General features: G+C 42.7%; 1 protein-coding gene across 2 annotated transcripts; it reads left to right on the forward strand.

Moving 5' to 3' along the window:
* The first annotated feature begins 47 nt into the window (after nt 1-47).
* LOC5575287 (actin-related protein 2) lies at nt 48-20074 on the forward strand. Of its 2 annotated transcripts, XM_021850482.1 has the most exons (6): nt 48-370; nt 11202-11312; nt 11514-11528; nt 18743-19318; nt 19386-19719; nt 19791-20074. In XM_021850482.1, exons 1-6 carry the CDS (start codon nt 323-325, stop codon nt 19907-19909), a joined length of 1203 nt encoding a protein of 400 aa, XP_021706174.1. In that variant the 5' UTR covers nt 48-322; the 3' UTR covers nt 19910-20074. The 2 variants fall into 2 exon arrangements, with proteins under 2 accessions (XP_021706174.1, XP_001655658.1); XM_001655608.2 differs by lacking the exon at nt 11514-11528 and having other exon boundaries at nt 49-370; nt 19791-20064.
* The last annotated feature ends 1159 nt before the right edge of the window (nt 20075-21233 follow it).

Genomic DNA, 21233 nt, shown 5'->3' on the forward strand with positions numbered 1-21233 from the left:
TAAACATTCCACGGCAACACTGGCTTCGAAAAGTTGCACCGACGCCCTTTTCAGTAATCGTCGTCGTTTTGCCAAAATCTGTCACACATTAGTCATTCCATCAAACTCCTAGCGATAGATTAAAATATTATAGGAGAAATTTGTTGAAAATAGGTGTAAATTTGTAGTTTTAATCGATTCAGGTGTCCGCTGGAAGCCCGGATTGTTCGTGAAAGGCGGAATACATTGGATTTGTGCGGAATTTCTCGCTGGAAGAGGAGTTTTTTGTGAGGCATTCGATCGAGTGGGTGCGACGATAACAAGGAGCAGAAAAAGAGGAGCAATGGATAGCAAAGGCAGGAATGTAATCGTCTGCGATAATGGAACCGGGGTAAGTTTATCTTTCAATGTTGGGAGATAAGGCGAAGCCACTCCCCGTTCGAAGTGTTTTTGATTTGGGACAAGCAAAATTAGACTTGATGGTTTTGTGATACTTTGAGTTGGGAAATCTAGCAATATCTCTTCCTGGGAGGCTGGCAGGGCTGGTAGCGAGTCACTTCTTAGTGACTTGGTCGCTGTTTTGAAGCTGGTCACTAAAAATTCCCGTTTTTGAAGGCATTTGAACTCCGTTTGCGTTTTTCGACAATGAGCCACTCACGGTGCTCCGAAGATCGTTGTTTTCAGAAAAATCTCTGCCCACCAGTTGTTTTCTATGGCTAACCAATGTCTAGGAATTCAAAGAATATTAATAAGTATATAAAGAGGTTTTTCTTTCCCGCGATTATCAGAACAAATATATCATCAAAACTTGTCGTCGATTTTTCACTAAAATTATTAATAATTTATTCAACATTTGTTGAAATGTTTCAACATTGGATATTTCTATGTAACTCATTAGTACTATAACAGGGAAAGAGCTTCAGAATCATTTTCAAAATTTTGTATTGAATTCTCTGCAGAGCTTTCTTCCTGGTATTACAACAGCTAGTCCATATTGGCACAGCAACAGCATACAACATGGCTGGCCTGAAAATTTGTTTGAATATCAAAAGCTTGTTCTCAAGACAAAATTCGGATTTTCTATTAATAAGTGGATAGAGACATTTTACATATTTGTTACATTTGGCTTGAATGTCCTCAATGTGATTTTTGAAAGTTAAATTCTGATCTAGCATGACACCTAGATACTTAACTTCATCTAACCAATTTATTGGAACCCCTCTCATCGTGACAACATGTCTACTTGAAGGTTTCAAATAAAGAGCTCTTCGTTTATGTGGGAATATTATTAGTTGAGTTTTGGAAGCATTACGAGAAATCTTCCATTTTTGCAAGTAAGGTACCGTGGGGCAAGTGGGTAATGGAATTCACATAGTTGAAAACTTTTTTGCAATCGACTACAGATGATACGCAGGCTTCATGCTTTGGCGGAGAGGCCTGTGTCATCCGCAAACAAGGTTGTGAAAATATTATATAATATTGGTCCCAAAATGCTGCCTTGGGGAACACCAGCTCTTACAGGAAGTCTTTCAGACCTGGAGTTCTGATAATCAACCTGAAGTGTACGATTAACCCTCTAATACCCAACCCCGCCTTTAGACGGGGCACACTTTGGAATTTTGTGTATTTTTTCGTAGCTCGGAAATTAAAATGATTTTATTTTTGGCCTAAACCTTGACTCATAACACGCATATAAGAAAAGTTTTTTATGATTTTTGAAACTTTTTTGTATTATTGAAAATTGTTTAAAAAATTGCATTCTTATATAACCTACAAATGCCTGGGATTCATTTAACGTGTATTATAAAAAATCCTACCTTTTATAATTTTCTACGATCAACCTATCACAGAAGAAGAGCCTGTTGGTATTGAAATGATTTCAAATCTGTTTTTCCGTTAGTTACACGGAAAATAAAAAAATGTTCAGAAAAAAAATAAAAAATTCATATTTTCAAAAGTATAGTAAAAACTCAAATTTTTATTATTGTCAAAAATTAGTAACCAGAAGAGGCTTCAAGAAAAAATTGAAAAGGATAGGGATGTTCAAAAATAAAAATAATAAAAATCGAAAACCAAAATTCATAAATTTGCGAAGAAAAATAAATAATTGCCCAAACCGTGTTTAGAATGATTTTAGATAACGAAAAATAATATTTAGATCGAAAACAAAAATTTGGGTATTAGAGGGTTAAACAGATAACTTTGAATTATTCTAACAATGTATGTTGGAAAATTAAAGTTTTTTTAATTTTACGATCAAACCTTCATGCCAAACACTGTCGAATGCTTTTTCTATGTCTAGAAGAGCAAGACCAGTAGAGTAGGCTTCAGTTTTGTTGGAACGGATCAAATTTGTTACACGTAAAAGTTGATGAGTGGTCGAATGTCCATGGCGGAATCCGAACTGTTCATTGGCAAAAATTGAATTTTCGTTGATGTGAGCCATCATTCTGTTCAAAATAACCTTTTCAAAAAGTTTACTGATGGAGGAAAGCAAACTGATTGGACGATAGCTAGAAGCTTCTGCAGGATTTTTGTCTGGTTTTAAAATTGGAACAACCTTAGCATTTTTCCATTTGTCAGGAAAATATGCTAATTGAAAACATTTGTTGAATATATCAACCAAAAATGATAAGCTACTTTCTGGAAGTTTCTTGATGAGGATGTAGAAAATTGCATCATCGCCAGGAGCTTTCATATTTTTGATTTTTTTAACTGATTAATCTCACTTCTTCCAAATCAGTCTCCCAGGCATTTTCGAAACGTTCACTTGATTGAGAATATTTTCGAACTTGATTTTCAATTGGACTAGTAAGTCCTAAATTAAAATTGTGCGCACTTTCAAACTGCATAGCAAGTTTTTGAGCTTTTTCGTAATTAGTTAGTAATAATTTGTTTTCCTCTTTCAATGTCGGTATCGGCTTCTGAGGGTTTTTCAAAATTTTAGATAATTTCCAAAAAGGCTTAGAGCCAGGGTTCAATTGAGAAATTTTATTTTCAAAATTTTTGTTTCTTAAATCTGCAAAACGTTTCTTGATTTTTTTCTGCAAATCCTGCCATATAATTTTCATAGCAGGATCGCGAGTGCGTTGAAATTGCCTTCTCCTCACGTTTTCGAGACGGATCAAGAGATTAAGATCATCGTCTATGATCACGGATTCAAATTTTGGAATTGTAATGCTCCTGGCTTCAACAATGGAATTTGTTAAAGTTTCAAGAGCATTGTCAATATCAAGTTTAGTTTGTAATGAAATGTTAACATCAAGATTAAAGTCAATATACTTTTCATATATATTCCAGGGCCCAGATAGCCGTAGCGGTAAACGCGCAGCTATTCAGCAAGACCAAGCTGAGGGTCGTGGGTTCGAATCCCACCGGTCGAGGATCTTTTCGGGTTGGAAATTTTCTCGACTTCCCAGGGCATAGAGTATCATCGTACCTGCCAGACGATATACGCATGCAAAAATGGTCATTGGCAAAGTAAGCTCTCAGTTAATAACTGTGGAAATGCTAAGCTGAGAAGCAGGCTCTGTCCCAGTGGGGACGTAACGCCAGAAAAGAAAAGGAAGAAGATATATTCCAGTCGGCTCGAAAATAATTAAAAGTGGAGCTGATAGGATTGAGAATCGTTTCATAAAATATTTGAAACGTAACAGGGACATGATCAGAATCAAAATCAGCATGAGTAATCAGTTGGCTACAAAGATGACTAGAGTCGGTTAAGACCAAATCAATCGTACATGGATTTCTAGAAGAGGAAAAACATGTAGAGCTATCAGGGTATTGGATTGAGAAATATCCTGAAGAGCACTCATCAAATAAAATTCTGCCGTTGGAATTACTTTGAGAATTGACCGATGTTTGGCATTAAATAGTTCCAAATGACGAAAACAGTTGATGTTTTATACGCCTATGAATAATGATTGTAACTTCCCCACATGCCCCATTAAGACGATCATTACGATAAACAAAAAAGTTAGGATCTTTTTTAAGTTTGGATCCAGGTTTTAAATATGTTTCAGAAAAAACTGCTAAATGCACGTTATTAGCTGTAAGAAAATTAAACAGCTTGTCCTCTTTACCATTCAAGGAACGAACATTCCAATTTAAAATATAAATTTTACACCTACTTGGACTGCTTCAGTCATAGTGGTGGCTTTGAACATTGCATCAATCATTAGATTCAATTGTTCAGTTAGAAAATTAAAATCAGAGACAGACATGTCATGTGAATTCCCATTAGAATTTCCGGTAGACGAAGAAGCGGAGTAGGAATTACCTGTGGCGGTAGGGGTTTTTCCATTTGATTTAAAACAAGAATGGGTACTCATAGTACGAATAGGGGAGGAGTTCAAAGTACTTGCTACGATATCGGCAAAGGATTTTCCGTGGGTAGATACATTCGAAATTGAAAGATTCGAACGGCTACCTGACGGATTAAAATTAATTTGTGAATGAGCATGATTATGATCTTCCTGATGGGTATGATTCCTAATCAAGCAATCGTTAACTGAAAAATGAGCATTGTTCGATACTCTACCAGGCAAATTTCGGAAACGACCGTTATCGTAACGGATAATGGATAAGACGTCCTTAGCGTGAGAAGAACCTCCGCAAATCATGCATTTAGCATCCATGCGACAATTTTTTGTACCATGACCCCACTTTTGACACCGACGGCACTGAGTGGGGTTCTGGTAATTTCCTCCAGGTTTCTGGAAATGTTCCCACGTCACACGGACATGGAACAAAAGTTTTGCTTTTTCTAAAGCTTTAATATTATTTAGTTCTTTTTTGTTAAAGTGAACTAAATAATATTCTTGAGAAAGCCCTTTCCGAATAATGCCAGATTGGATTCTCTTTTTCATAATGATTACTTGGACTGTGAAAAATCCAAGTAAATCATTTATTCCTGTTACGATAGACCCCTCGTTGCGGTAGTGTTATCCGTACAAAACGCTGTCAATGTCAAATGACCTCAGACGAGCTATCCGATATGCAATCGGAAACATCAACAAATATCATTGGACAAAAGAAAGATGATTATGCGAAATTGAAGCCCAGTTCTGTTGACACAGCGTTTATATTATTCCTAAATCTAATCCGTTAAAATCAAGTAAAACATAGTCGTGAATACTTCTATTAGACTGAATGTAAGCTATAACTCTTGTTTCTAAAGTTAAGGTAATTAACGATAATGTCATCTATATATTTAGCTTGGAATCAACGACATAAATCCGACGACTCACCATTCTTCATTCATATAGTCGATTCACCATATTTGTAAGTAGCTTTAATTATGAAAATGAATTCTAGTTAAATTGAAATAAACATTGAAATGAATTTTAGCTTGAAGCTAACAGCATAAATCCAGCGTTTGCTCTCGAGAGTTGGTGAAGTCCCCGATTTCCGTACCGTACAATTCCATTTTTGATCTCTTCAGGTGACTTATAGTCACTTGAGAGACCTTTCAAGAAAACTTTGAACAAACGTTCAGTTTTGTCGTCATAAGTAAAAAAATGTGCTTCTTCTCTTCAAGATGTTTGGGAAGAAGTTCGCGATCTTTAAGAGTTTCCGGCAAAACGCGACAGTCTCCTTTCTTTGCGATTTGGAAGGAAACCTTGATTCTCCTAATGGAGTTCAAGATCTCCTGCCTGAATCCCCAAATTCGGAACAACTGACCACGATAGGCGGCACTCCTTGCTTCCTCACTTGAATCAAAGAGCCTGGGCTAGAGGCTGCTTCGATTTGGTGTTCGGAAAATTTGTCTAGAGCATTGCACTGATTGCTCATTTCGATACAATTATTCATTTCACCCTTGGAAGAAAGTTCGCATTCCGGAGAAACGTCCTTTCTTCCATTCTTGCCACGTTTAGTGACAGTTTTAAATCCCAGTTTTTTTGGAAGGAAGTTGTGAATTCAGAGATTCACCCTTCCTTTTGTTTGTTGTTGATACCATGTTAAGTTAATCAACGGAATAAGACCTGACCTTCGAGAGGTTTTTTCCCAAGACGGTGTCCAAGAAGGATTACCACCGCTAGCTTTCGCCAACGGGTCCAACGAAAAATCGAAGGCACGGGTCCAAACAAGGATCGTAAAGGGATCAATAGTAGAAAAAATAGTACTGAAAAGTACTGTTTTATTGCTTTAGGTAGTTTTTAAAAAACTTCCAAGAGCAGAGAGAATTCGTGTACGCACAGTACAAAGGTACGATGCGCACTGTTTGGTGTGTACGTTCTGATTTTCAAGTCACTTCTATTCACTTTCTTTAAAAATGTTCAAAAAGTGACTTTTGAACATTGTTTTTCGTATATCCTAGCACTAAATTAACTATGTTCGGCTCTACTTTTCACTACCAGCTCAGGGAACATCTTGTAACTGACCGAAGCGCTCATCATTTCTCAGTACACCAATCTACGATTTACAAAAAAAGGAAAACTGAAGAAATGTATCTGCTGTCCATTAGGTTATGGGCCTATAGCAAGATTAATTTAAATTGAAGATGCAGAATCCTCAAGCTAATTCTGGAAGAAGCGGTTCCGGAGACTCATCGGCCTCGTCGGGAGTTCAAGCGCGTGCAGCCACACAGATCTACGCCACACAGAACCATCCAGCAATCGAGCGGTTGGTTGGTCGGGAGAACTGGCGAACATGGAAGTTTGCGGTAAGGACCTTTCTGGAAGTGGAGGACCTCTGGGACGTGGTGCAGCCTACTCCGAATGATGATGGAACCCTTCCCGTGGTGGATGCGCGAAAAGACAGGATTGCAAGAGGAAAAATCATTCTGCTGATCGATCCGGTAAACTATATTCACGTCGAAGAGGTCAAAACGGCGGCGGAAGTCTGGAAAAAGCTGACCAACACTTTTGAAGACACAGGACTCACACGCCAGTGGGCACTTTTGCACAAGCTTATTACAATGAATTTGATAAGCTGCGTTTCGATGGAGGTGTATGTCAACCGAATGGTTTCGACGGCGACCAGCTGATAGGAATCGGGTTCCCGCTGGATGACAAGTGGATTGGTATGCTATTACGGGCAGGTCTGCCCCAGGAATATCGTCCGATGGTGATGGGCCTGGAAAATTCGGGAATCGAAATCACAGGTGACATCATTAAAACAAAATTGCTCCAGGAGACGGATTCGTCAGCGCCTACTATGGAACCTGCGTTCATCTCAACAAAGAAAAATTCAAACGGTTTCCATAGCAACGCAAGCGCAAGCTCGAAGGGGAAAGGACCAAAATGCCGACGGTGCGAGAAATTCGGCCACATTGCGAAGAATTGTCAAGCCAAAGGACCGTTGAAACGGAGCGGACCAGACAGGAAAGGAGATGCCTTTTGTACCGTACTGTCGGTTCAGAAAGCTGGTACGGACAATTGGTATTTCGATTCGGGATCTGCCAAGCATCTAACAAACAACGAAAGATTGCTGGAGAACCTGCGTGAAGCGAATGGTAGTATCTACGCGGCAAACAAGGGCCTGATGAAAATGGTTGCGGAAGGATCTACCAAGCTACAGCCCACCTGCAACCCCGATGAGATCGAAGTGCAAAACGTTGAGCTGATTCCGGAGCTGGCAGTAAATTTACTGTCAGTAGGTAAGATTGTTGACCAAGGCCACACTGTTACTTTCAGGAAGACCGGTTGTGAAGTAGTCAATCCTAGTGGCAAGGTCATCGCTACCGGGTGTCGTTCGAATGACTTGTTCAAGTTAGAGCAGAAGAAATCCAAGGCGCTTGCCTGCTCACCCAGAGCGACGGCAAGGTTGTGGCATCAGCGAATGGGACATCTGAGCACCGGCAGCTTGGTGAAGCTTAGAAATGGACTAGCGATGGGTGTCAACTACGATGGCGCGGACCACGGAGGTTGTAAAATTTGCGCTGTCGGAAAACAATCGAGACTGCCATTCAATCACGTTGCCACACGAGCGAAGGAAGAGCTGGAGTTGGTTCACTCAGATATATGTGGACCGATGGAACAACCGTCGTTGGGAGGAGCTCGTTACTACTTGTCGTTTACTGACGACAAGACTCGAAAGATCTTCGTCTATTTTTTGCGCACCAAGTCGCAAGAGGAAGTACTGCAAAAGTTCAAAGAGTTCCACAGCATGGTCGAAAGGCAGAGTGGCAAGAAGCTGAAGGTACTCAGGACGGACAACGGCAGGGAATTCAAGAACAAGAGTTTCGAAAATTTCCTGAAGAAGTTGGGCATCCGTCACTAGACATCAGCAGAATACACTCCCGAGCAGAACGGCCTCGCCGAACGTGTCAATCGGACGGTGGTGGAACGTGCGAGGTGCATGCTGTACGAAGCAAAGCTGCCAAAAACGTTTTGGGCAGAAGCCGTTGCAGCTGCTGTTTATCTTATTAATCGATCACCAACGAAAGGAATCGACACGACGCCAGAGGAAGCGTGGACAAAGCGGAAACCGAATCTCTCCCATATTCGAATTTTTGGTACGACTGTGATGGCGCACGTACCAAAGCAAAAGCGTCACAAGTGGGATCCAAAAGCTGAAGAGTGTGTGCTGACCGGATACGACGATGAAACGAAGGCATACCGCCTATACAATTCGAAGACGGACAAGATCTTCAAAAGCCGTGACGTGACATTTATTGACGAGGGAGTCAGTGATCGTGAGGTGGTGGTGGCAATGAAGTCAAGCGGTCCAGAGCGTAATTTTGTCAGACTGGATTTTACGATTCTGGATGTTAACCAGGAAACCCATCCAGATGTTTCCGAAAATGATGACCATGATGGGTGCAAGCTGACGAATCGATTTCAAGTGATGAGTCCTTTGCGGACGCTGCTGACACCGTGACAGATCCGGCGCTCCCACCGCACTAAGTTTCAAATCCGCCCGTGTCACAGGCGTTGAGGCAAAGTGGTAGAGAGCGCTTTCTCGCAGGCAAGTACAAAGATTTTCGTTTAGACACCAGAGGATTGCCGTCTTTGAAATTTTCAGATGATCGGAGACATTCGGCGATCCCGCCTGCAACCGTTATAGAAGATACAACTGCGCCCCCGTCGTCTTCAAATCAAAGACCAACTAGCGATGATATGCAAGGAGAGTAGATGCTCTGCGATAGGCCCCAAGGCAAGTATTTGAATGATGTTGTTCCATGTTCAGATACTGGTGCCGATTTTCAACAGCCAATTCTGGATGATCCGACTACGCACCAAGAAGCACTAACTCGTGACGATGCGGAACGTTGGAAGCAAGTCATGAAGGGGGAATATGAGGCACTCATCTCCAATGGTACGTGGCAGTTGGCTGATTTACCTACGGGACGCAAGGCAATCAGATGCAAATGGGTGTATCGAACTAAACTTGACGGAAACGGTAATGTCGACCGATACAAGGCGAGATTAGTCATCAAAGGATACTCGCAACGAAAGGGGGTGGATTATGAGGACACCTACGCCCCGGTCGTCCGTCATAGTTCCTTGCGGTATCTCTTTGCGTTGGCGGCACGATGGAATCTGCAGATAGAACAGATGGATGCTGTAACAGCATTCCTCCAGGGCGAACTCTCAGAGGAAATATACATGGAACAACCTCCTTGTTTCGTGGATGGTAAGAATCAAGCCAAGGTGTGTCGTCTTAAAAAGGCCCTCTATGATTTGAAGCAGTCCAGCCGGGTGTGGAATACGAAGCTGGATGCCGCACTTCGAAAAATGGGATTGGAGAGCACCGTGTACGATCCTTGCGTATACTACAGGATAGGTGAAGGGAAGGTGCTGTTCGTAACGGTGTACGTAGATGGCGTTCTCATCTTTACTAGCTGCAAACGCTGGAAAAAGGAAATAAAAGCAAAATTAAGTCAGGAGTTCAAGATGAAGGACATAGGGACGGCCCATCACGTGTTGGGGATACGGATCACGAAAACGGACACCGTAGTGGCGTTAGATCAAGAGTCGTACGTGGAAACGATTTTGAGCAGATTCAACATGACGAACTGCAAGCCGGTCAACACACCGATGAACGTCAGCGAGAAGCTAACTAAAGCTATGTGTCCAGCGACTGTGGAAGAGACCGAAGCCATGAAAAATGTCCCGTAAATGACATACCTGGAAGCTGTCGGATGTCTGATGTACTTGGCCCAAAGTACTCGCCCCGACATCTGCTACGCTGTAAACGTTTTGAGCCGATTCAACTCCAGCCCTGGCGTAAGCCACTGGAATGCCGTGAAACACTTGATGCGCTATTTGAGGGGTACATCACAATACCGTTTGGTGTATCATCGAGATGGAAATTCGTCCATTCAAGGTTTTACCGATGCAGATTGGGCAGCCGACCACGATGATAGGAAATCGATCACTGGGTACGTGTTTACTGCTCAAGGAGGAGCTATTTCGTGGAGCTCTAAAAGGCAACAAACCGTTGCCCTTTCAACGTGCGAAGCCGAGTACATGGCACTGTCGGCTGCAGCAGTCCAGAAGGCGCTCTGGTGGACGCGATTGCGAGGTTTGTTTGAGGACGAAATGGAACTCGTGATCCACTGCGGCAATCAAAGTGCCATAGCTGTAGCGAAGAACGGAGGATACCATCCCAGAACAAAACACATTGATATTCGTCACCACTTCATTCGCAATGCTTTGGAGAGAGGTGACATCAACGTTACATACGTAAGTACGGATCAGCAGACAGCAGATGGCCTAACCGAACCGTTGCCAGCTGCTAAGGCTGTGAACCGTTTCACCGATTCGTTTAACTTTTAGTTAAAATTTGACAGCTCGATAGTTATTTCCCCTCCAGTTAGAAATAACCCTGCTCTGGAGCATGGTTAAACTTGACAGTTCGAAAGTTACTTTTTGCTCCCGTGAATTTGAGAATAACTAACCATCTGTCAACTTTGTTCTGAAATAACTACTCGACTGTCAAAGCTCAAATGGGTCGACTGCGATGTTCAATTTAACCATGTGAGGGGAAAATAACTATTGAAATGTCAAATTTTAACTAATAGAACTGGTGAACTGGTGAAATGGTTCACAGCCTAAATTAGTTCCATGCCGTGAAGCAATGGGAATCCGAAAACAACTGGGTTGAGGAGGAGTGAAGAAATGTATCGAGGCAACCCATGATTTTTATGTATTAAGAATTTTCAATAAAATCTGTCATTAGTATTTTAACCGTTCAAAGAGACACATGCGTTTTATTCAAACTCTGCTGTCCATTAAAAACGTTAACATCACTAATGAACATTTTCTGCTTTTCAGTTCGTGAAATGTGGCTACGCGGGCAGCAACTTTCCCGCGCACATCTTCCCATCGATGGTCGGAAGGCCCATCATCCGGGCGGTCAACAAAATCGGCGACATCGAAGTCAAGGTAGGCAAATCCAGTTTTATGGTTGGGCAACTACTCACCATCACGACATTCCGATACATCAGCATCTTCATCCTAACTTATAGAGCTATATAGAAAGTTCACTCTGGCAACATCCATTTCTGTAAAAAAAACAAACGCTCTTAGTTTAAGGGCGCGCAGATGGAAATCCCGTACTGATATAGAATAATTTAACTTTTGCAGGATTTACATGTTGATGTAAGTCGTATTGTTTGTAATGGACTCAAGCAGGAGCAGGTTTTTATGCGCTAGAGTGTTTCTGTTTGTTCTCCTCCGTTTGATTTTTCGTTTTATTTTCTTGCGATTTGATTACTGTTCACTAACTACTTGTCACATTAGTAACTTAACGATTTTTTACATCTCCCACATCCTAATCACAGCGTTTTTAAATTCAGTATATTTTCTTCTCGATGAATAAACGAATCAGAGGCTCCGGGAGCATTCTTATGGGATCGGGAAGAATACTTCACTAATTTTGACAAGGCGTCTCTAGAGAAATGCTTCCAGGATTTCTCAATAAATTCGTTCTTGGCTTCCTCATGAAGTTCCTCCATATATTTCTCTTTTCATAAATAGTTCAAGATTTCTACTAAAAGTTTACTGAAGCAATTATTTCAGTTATTTCTTCAAATCTTACACAAATGTCTCCTTCTTCTCCGTTTTGAAAGAAGTTTCTTAAGATTGTGTTTTTATGAATGTGTTCAATAATCTCTAATAAAGAAGATAAGATAAGATAGGGGGAAATCCTCTATGGCCGGACAGCCTCCATGCCCGGACAGTTTGAATTTTCCAAAAACGAATAATGATATTAAGATTTTAGTATTCCAGGATTATACCAAAACATTTTTTTACAGTGTATACAAACTATGACGTTTTCATGTCCAAACGTAAACAAACAGTAGCTGTTAAAAGTTTCACTCTGATACAATCTACCAAAAAATGTGAAACGATAAAATTTCATACAAGTGTAGCCACATATGTTTCTTGTAATTTAAGCTGAATTGTCTCCGTACGTTGACTTCAGTAAGTTTTGCATCAATCACAATGCAAAATTTATTAGAAAATGTAGAATTTCAAAGAAATTGTAAACCATTGCAAGTCCTCTATGGCCGGACAGTGAAAATGTTAACCTAATAACTGGGATCTTATTTATAATTCGCTTTTTCATAAATGTAGGGTACAACAAACAAACAGCAACAAAAATAAAGCATAAACAACTTTCGATCCTTGGAGGCCTTATAAAGTGCTGTAAACATGATGCTTTTAAGGCAAATGAGCGCGCGAGAAGCAGCCACAAGATATGATGTACAGTCATCTCTCTATAATTCGATAATGAAGGGACCATCGAGTTAGGGAGATACCTTGTTACAGAATACTAAAACTGTACAAATATGCGATTCAAGGGACCATCGAGGTAGCCATGAGCACCAAATTTTACTATGGTTCTCCAACTAGATATTGAGATACGGAGGTCGAGTAAGGGAGAGTTGACTGCACTTTAGAGCACACTTCAACCTTCGAGCTGACAAAGAAATTGTGAAGAACTATAAACGCGTTGAATTCTCGAAGACATTTTCATCTGAATACGAGCAACCGCTTATGCAACATAGACGGCGACATATGGCGAATCCATCTATGGCGCTGATCAAGAAGGAGTTTATAGAAATGACCTATGATCCCGCAAATATGCTTCATACGCTGTACATCATGCCAAGATCGAACCCACAATGCATGTGCTGACATACGAAGCACCCCTTGGCTATTCTGTGGGTTTGGTGTAAACTTTGATGGTGAAAATCATAGTGTCCGAGCAAAGAGGACATAGTGTCCGGCCATAGATGACACATTTCAGTGCACACCATTTTTGGTAATGTAATCCATCAAAAAATGAATTTTAAAGGTTTATTTTTGTTTTCATGTGAGCTTTTACTTAAAATAATGTATTTTTTTGTTATACTGTACAAAAATTAATGGCAAAACTAATAATAATTTTGAAATATTACCAAAACACAAAAAGTGTCCGGACATAGAGGACTTCCCCCTAAATAGCTGGATACATTTCTTGTGGACTACCTAGGGAATTTTCCAAAATAGTCTCTGAAGGACATGTTGAAGGAATCTTTGGAAAAATTGTAATTGTATTTATTAATCTTACGATAACCAGCTTTAACATTTTTATCGGGACAAGAAATAGAGTAATAAGGTAAAGCCCTGTCTCAATTTTTATACAAAACGTTTGAGTTCCTACCAGAAATACATGTTTACTCAATTTGTAGATGCTTTTTGTTGGTTAAGTACAAACAACGTTTTGCGTTTTTTTTTAGATTTTGGTTTAGGTTCAAATTTTGGGTGATTTTTTTTTCATATCCCTTCAGAAATGTCAGATAGGAACAACCCCAGTGTAAAAGTAAAACCCACGTTTTTGTTGCCTAAGTAAACGTTAAACATGATCAAAAGTTTCAAAGTTGAAAATTTTCACCCATTATTTAAATCAAAGTTTAAATGGAATATAACAGTTATTATAGCGGAGAAATATGCCAAAGGAGTTGCAAGAACATTTAAGATATTATCAAAAATTAGAACCCTATTCCTGACTTCTTTTATTTCTTTGTTGAGACTGCGCCGCCATGAGCCTCTGGGTCTGCCTCTGCTGCGATGTCCTGCTGGATTCCAATTCAGTGCTTGTTTGCATATTTCGTTTCCGCTCCGACGTAGAGTGTGGCCGACAAACCCCCACCTTCGTTGTCGAATTTCGGTTTGTATCGGATGCTTGTGGTACCGACGATGGAGCTCAGCATTAAAGATCCAGTTGTATGTTTTACTGGCGCCACGTATCACTGCCGTATAGAAGTACAGACTGTTCTTCCAGATATTTCAGAAACTCGCAAAAGCAGCCCTCGCCTTCTTGATCCGTGCCGTGCACCTAAGTCGATCTCGGTACCGCCATCAGACGCCAATTGGCTACCAAGATATTGGATGTTTTTGACGTTCTCCACTGTTTGCCCGGCTACTGTAAAGCTGGAAAGACTGGCCGAGTTCATATCCAACGATTTGGTCTTGTTGACGTTGATTTTGAGACCTGCTGCTGAGGAGCGTTCGGCAACTCTGCATATCAGAGCGCCGTTGAGCAGAGAAAACAATATCATCAGGTCAATCGAGGTCATTTAAGTGCTCCATAGTAATAGGCTGCCACAGCAGCCCACGGTTTTGTTCACGGTCAATGGCGCCTATCCTGATAATTACGTTAATCCGTCAATTACGATGAGGAACAGTAGCGGTGATAGAATATATCCTTACCTCACTTCAGCTACAGGGTTAACCCGGATGGGTTCCGACTAGACCCCGTTGTGTAATACTCTGCACGTAAAGGCCTCGTACTGCGCTTCGTTGAGACCAGTGATGTTCTCAGGAACACCCTTGCGTAGTCAATGAATACCATATATAGGGACTCTTAAAACTTGCTCCAGAATGATACGGAGCGTGACAATATGGTCCACACAGGATCGTCCGGCACGGAATCCCGTTTACTGCCGGCGGGGAGTCGCATCGATCTTTTTCTGGATCCGGTTTAGGATTACTTTACATAGAACTTTGTGAACAATACATAGCAACATGATGTCCCGACAATTATCGCATACAGTGAGGTCACCCTGTTTGGGTACCTTCAATAATACGTCTTGCATCCAGCCGGCCGGAAAAGTCGCGATGTCTCAGATATTGCGGAATACTTGATGCAACAGTTGACCGGATATTGCGGTGTCTACTTTGAGCATCCCAGCAGATATGAAATCGACCCCAGGGGCTTTCATTTCATACTTTGGATTTAGATTTCATACTTTGGATGACTGGTTCTATCTCCTGCAGTGATGGAGCTTCGGTGTTAACGCGACTAATACGCCGAACCCTAGGCGGATCATGCTGAGGTGTTGGTAGCCAGGTTGGTACTTGAAAAAGTGCTCAAACCAGCGTTTTAGCTGGTCAGTAGGGTCGGTAAACGACACGATTGCTTCGACGAGCATCTTGACGGACGGACGCGAGGTGATCGAAAGGTGGAAGCAGTACTATGATGAACACCGGAATGGTGCAGAGAACATAGGCACAGAAGGTCGAACAGCGAAAGCGATGGCTACGTCAGCACAGCGGACAGTGCAAACCAACCAGCTCCCACGGTGGGGAAAGTTAGGGATGCCATTCAACAGCTCAAGAACAACAAGGCCGCTGGAAAGGATGGTATCGGAGCTAAACTCATCAAGATGGGCCCGGACAGGTTGGCCGCTTGTCTGCATCGGCTGATAGTCAGAATCTGGGAAACGGAACAGCTACCGGAGGAATGGAAGCAAGGCTATCTACAAAAAGGGCGACAAACTGGAGTGTGAAAATGATCGTGCAATCACCATCCAAAACGCCGCCTACAAAGTGTTATCCCAGATTCTCTTCCGTCGTCTATCACCTACAGCAAACGAGTTCGTGAGAAGTTATCAAGCAGGTTTCATCGACGGCCGCTCGACAACGGACCAGATCTTTTCCGTGCGGCAAATCCTCCAGAAATGCCGTGAGTACCAGGTCCCTACGCACCATCTGTTCATCGATTTCAAGGCGCCATACGACAGTATCGACTGTGTAGAGCTATGGAAGATCATAGACGAGAACAGCTTTCCCGGGAAGCTCACAAGATTGATTAGAGCAACGATGGACGGTGTGCAAAACTGCGTGAAGATCTAAGGCGAACATTCCAGTTCGTTCGAGTCTCGGCGGGGACTACGACAGGGCGATGGACTTTCGTGTCTGTTGTTCAATATTGCGTTTGAAGGTGTCATGCAGAGAGCTGGACTTAAAAGTCGAGGCACGATTTTCACGAGATCTGGTCAATTTGTTAGCTTCGCGGACGACATGGACATTATTGGGAGAAAATATGAAACGGTGATTGATTTGTTCATCCGCCTTAAACGCGAAGCAACAAGAGTCGGACTAATGGTGAATACGTCGAAAACAAAGTACATGCTGGTTGGCGGGACTGAGCGCGACAGGGCCCGCCTAGGAAGCAGTGTCACGATAGACGGGGATACCTTCGAGGTGGTGGACGAGTTCGTCTACCTTGGATCCTTGTTGACGGCTGACAACAACGTTAGTCGGGAAATACGAAGTCGCATCATCAGTGGAAGTCGCGCCTACTATGGGCTCCAGAAGAAACTGCGGTCAAGAAAGATTCACCCTCGCATAATATGCACGATGTACAAAACGCTCATAGGACCGGTAGTCTTCTACGGGCATGAGACGTGGACTATGCTCGAGGAGGACTTGCAAGCTCTTGGAGAGAACGGCGTGTGGCGATGAAGGATGAACCACGAGCTCGGCGAACCCAGTATCGTGAAGGTAGCTAAAGCTGGAAGGATACGCTGGGCAGGGCATGTTGCAAGAATGCCGGACAACAACCCTGTAAAGATGGCGTTCGCTACGAATCCGGTCGGAACAAGAAGACGTGGGGTGCAGCGAGCTAGGTGGATTGACCAGGTGCACCAGGACCTAGAGAGCGAGGGTCGCAGTCGAGGATGGAGAGAAGCGGCCATGAACCGAGTGAATTGGCGAAATGTTGGCGAGGTTTTATCGAGCTAATTGATGTAAAGCCAAATAAGTAAGTAAGTAAGTAAGTAAGTAAGTATGGGCGACTTCAATGCGAAGATCGGATCCGACTACTCGAGCTATGAACCCGTCATGGGACGCCATGGTTTCGGAGAATTGAGCGAAAACGGAGAGCTGTTGGCAGAGTTTTGGCGTTCATTGAAGTCGCCCATGTAGATCTTTATATCACCCTTCATACTAAGCTCTTACGGTGAATTTCACCGTAATCTCAACAGCTGAACAGTTCGATGAAATAAAACACCGTAACTTCGTCGGAATTTAACGGATTACGGTGATTTTTTACCGAATACTGTAAAAATATACCGTACTCCGTTAATTTATTTTACCGAACAGTTCAGCTGTTGAGATTTCACAGGAATCCGTAAAATATTTTAAGTGTGTTTGGAATCCTATCCACGACAGTAGTGAGTTGACTGTAACTCTATGTCCTGCAATTCGGCAGTAATTCCTCCGTCGGGGATTAGGCCGACTAGTTCGAGGGTCACGTAGTATCCATGATGAATAGTCGGGGCACCTGTGAACCGGAAGTCTTCCACCGGAATCGCAGGACTGACCTCGGTACCAAATCGAGCAACATCGAGGTAGCGGTCGGGGTAGACTTGGTCCGCCATCTGGGACTAGTTGAGTAGACCGCGAAAAATGGTCGTTGGGCGCCTGTGATCAGGAAGTTCCCCTCCACCTAAATCGCAGGACCATCCTCGGCATCTTCCCGGATAGCATCGGTTCGGAAGATCTTCGCCGGGGACTATTCCGAGTGGTACGTAGCGTATCAGCTTGAGTCGTCGGGGCGCCAGTAAACCGGAAGCTATCCTCCAACCGGAATTGCTGGACCGACTTCGGAACTCTACCGGAAAACAACGGAGTAAGAATAACGCGTAACGTTACCGGTTTCGAGAGATATTCCTCCGTCGGGGAACTCTCTTTCGGAGCAGGCTAGCTTCACCGTCGGAAACGACGCCGAATACGCCGGCTTTGGGTCGTCGGGGCGCTTGCAAACCGGAAGTCACTCCTTAACCGGAATGGCAAGACCGACCTTGGCATCCAACCGGTCCACTCGAAAAGCAAGACGAGCAGCGCAATGCGAACCAACAAGCATAAAAAATATCACATGGCCCAAGCGTGTGACCGGCCCTAAAATGTAAGTGACGACGCAGACACAAATGATACCGGAAGATATTCCAGAGAGGAAACTGTCTGAAGTCAAGGGTAATGCCCGTTCTCTATGCATATACACGCAGAGAAAGGCGCTGATTTTAGTGGATCAACACACTCTGTGAGTTCTCTTCTCAGTGAATCACCTTGTAAAAAGACTCTGTAAAAGTCCCTACACAATAGGAATTGTTGCACGGCAGAACGGCAAGCACGACTTGATCCACTGTTGAACCTGATTGAGACGACAATGTTCAAGTCGATCTTGCCGTAACGCCGTTGAATTGTGTTCGGACCTTGCAGTTAATTTCTAGCATGCTAAACAGTCCTCTGGATGCCGTCAGAGCGTTATGCAAAGATGTATCGTATACTTCCTGGTCCATTCATTCCAGTGTCATTCCTTCATCATATTGTAGTTAATTAATCCGTTTGTGTTCTTCTTTTCCTCACATTGACCGACATGTATTTCTCTTTAACAAATTCTATGATCCTTACACGCGTATGTATAAATAAATGCCCTCTTTTGATTTTTGCGCTTGATTTTTTTGTCTACTTACAAAACGCTCCTATCCGTGCCTTTCTTGTGATGATCGATATTTAAGCTATTCTGAACCTTTTCGTAGGATCTTATGGTTGGCGACGAAGCTTCGCAGTTGCGCTCTCTCCTAGAGGTATCTTATCCGATGGAAAATGGGGTGGTTCGAAACTGGGAAGACATGTGCCACGTGTGGGATTATACATTTGGACCGAAGAAGATGAACATAGATCCAACCAATACGAAAATCTTGCTGACCGAGCCCCCGATGAATCCGACCAAGAATCGGGAGAAGATGATCGAAGTCATGTTCGAAAAGTATGGATTCGATTCGACGTACATCGCCATTCAGGCCGTCCTTACGCTGTACGCCCAGGGTCTAATCAGTGGGGTTGTGATCGATTCTGGGGACGGCGTGACGCACATTTGTCCGGTTTACGAAGAATTCGCACTGCCACATCTGACGCGGCGGCTTGACATTGCCGGTCGCGACATTACGCGGTATCTTATCAAACTGCTGCTGCTGCGTGGATATGCTTTCAATCATTCCGCCGATTTCGAAACTGTTCGCATGATGAAAGAAAAGCTGTGCTACATTGGGTATGACATAGAAATGGAACAGCGGCTGGCTTTGGAAACGACCGTCCTCGTGGAATCATATACGGTAAGATAAGCGCTTAACCCATATATCTCCTGTTTGAAAAAAACTTACGTTTGCTCTTCCTACACAGCTTCCGGATGGTCGTGTGATCAAGGTCGGTGGTGAACGATTCGAAGCACCGGAAGCTCTCTTCCAGCCCCATCTAATCAACGTCGAAGGTCAGGGTATTGCCGAGTTGGTGTTCTCCACCATTCAAGCGGCAGACATCGACATGCGATCAGAGTTGTACAAGCACATTGTGCTGTCCGGTGGATCCACCATGTATCCTGGACTCCCAAGTCGGCTGGAGCGCGAAATCAAGCAACTCTATTTGGAGCGCGTACTGAAGAACGATAGCGAGAAGCTATCCAAATTCAAGATCCGCATCGAGGATCCTCCCAGGCGAAAAGATATGGTCTTCATTGGTAAATTTTAGCTGGGCTGGCATTGACTCGAATTATAATGTGGTTTCACATTCTCTTTCCACTATTTGCAGGAGGTGCCGTACTAGCCGAAGTAACTAAGGACCGAGACGCATTCTGGATGTCCAAAGCTGAGTACCAAGAGCAAGGGTTGAACGTACTAAAGAAGCTCAGTGCGCGGACGAGTAACTAGGCCAAAAAAAATCACACAAAACTAACTTCATTTTACTCCTTCACTCAACTGCTGATTGCATGCGCCAGTTGGCTTCATTATTATACCGTATATGAAGCCGCTAAAGATAAAAAAAACTAGCTAGTTGCATTTTCTACCCGAAGGCGTCACACAAACGAAGAAGACCTTAACGAATCAAAAAGCCTAAGGCCCCAAACACAATGTGAACGGCAGCACGGTACAACGGCAAAACGGAAAGCCCTTCTTGATCTACACTCTACTTGTCAAATCCATGTTTAATCTGATTGAGTCGACATTGATCAAAACATTGAAATGTCATTCAAGTCGGTGTTGCCGTTTTGCCGTTCTTGCCGTAGTGCCGTTGCGTTGTGTTTGACCCTTAACGGGTTGGTTCAATTCCCAATGGTAGCGAAAATGTAAATGCATTTAACTAATATAACTAGCCCAAAATTCAAATTCGAACAAAGTATTTCACAGTTGATAAAACTATCGTTGCGTTTGAGCGTTTATCTAAATTTAGGCACCGGATTAGATTTAGTCGAAGGCTGCAAATGCAGTGTGAACATCAACACAGTTTTTTTTATCAATTGTAAATCATATTTTACTATCGTTTCTTTAGGATCCATTTAGGTTAGATTTTTATATTGTATTCCCAGAGAAAATTGCATATATAATTATTTTCATCATTAACCAGTTTTTTTCTGTCAAAACAGTAAGAAAGAAATGCAAAAAAATGGTTCTGATGAAATCAAAACTAGGTATGCTTTCCATGATAATAAATCTTGGACAAGAACTACTTTCAATTTCGAGGAAACTTCTACAAGCAGACGAAAGGAGCCCCCATGGGAAACCCTCTTTCCTCGTTTTTGTGCGAGCTATTCATAGCGAATCTTGAGGAAAATTTAAAGAAAAAGAAAGCAGTACTGGATAAATGGTGGAGATACGTCGACGCAATGTTCAGCGGAAGAATCTACCTAGGATTTTGGATACAATCAACAGCGTACACAAGGATATCAAGTTCACCCACGAGGAGGACGACGACGAATCGTTCTTCAAACAACTGAAGCCAATCTCGGGAATGTCCGTCACGCTCGCCGATGGTCGAGAGGCCGATGTCGAAAAGGATCTGGCCATCTATTCTGCAAAAGTGCTCCTCGTTCCAGAGCTCAATGCAAATCTCGTCTCTGTGCGACAACTGACCGACATGGTTGCGTTGGTCACATTCGACGTCGAAGGGGTAGGGGTCGAACCTGATTGGCGGTCTTCGATTCCGTGAAGATCGCCTAGGGAGATCTACCACCAGTTCAACTTCTATGATGTTGAT

This window comes from Aedes aegypti, chromosome 1, assembly GCF_002204515.2.
Source record: "Aedes aegypti strain LVP_AGWG chromosome 1, AaegL5.0 Primary Assembly, whole genome shotgun sequence".
NCBI classification, from domain to species: Eukaryota; Metazoa; Arthropoda; class Insecta; order Diptera; family Culicidae; genus Aedes; species Aedes aegypti.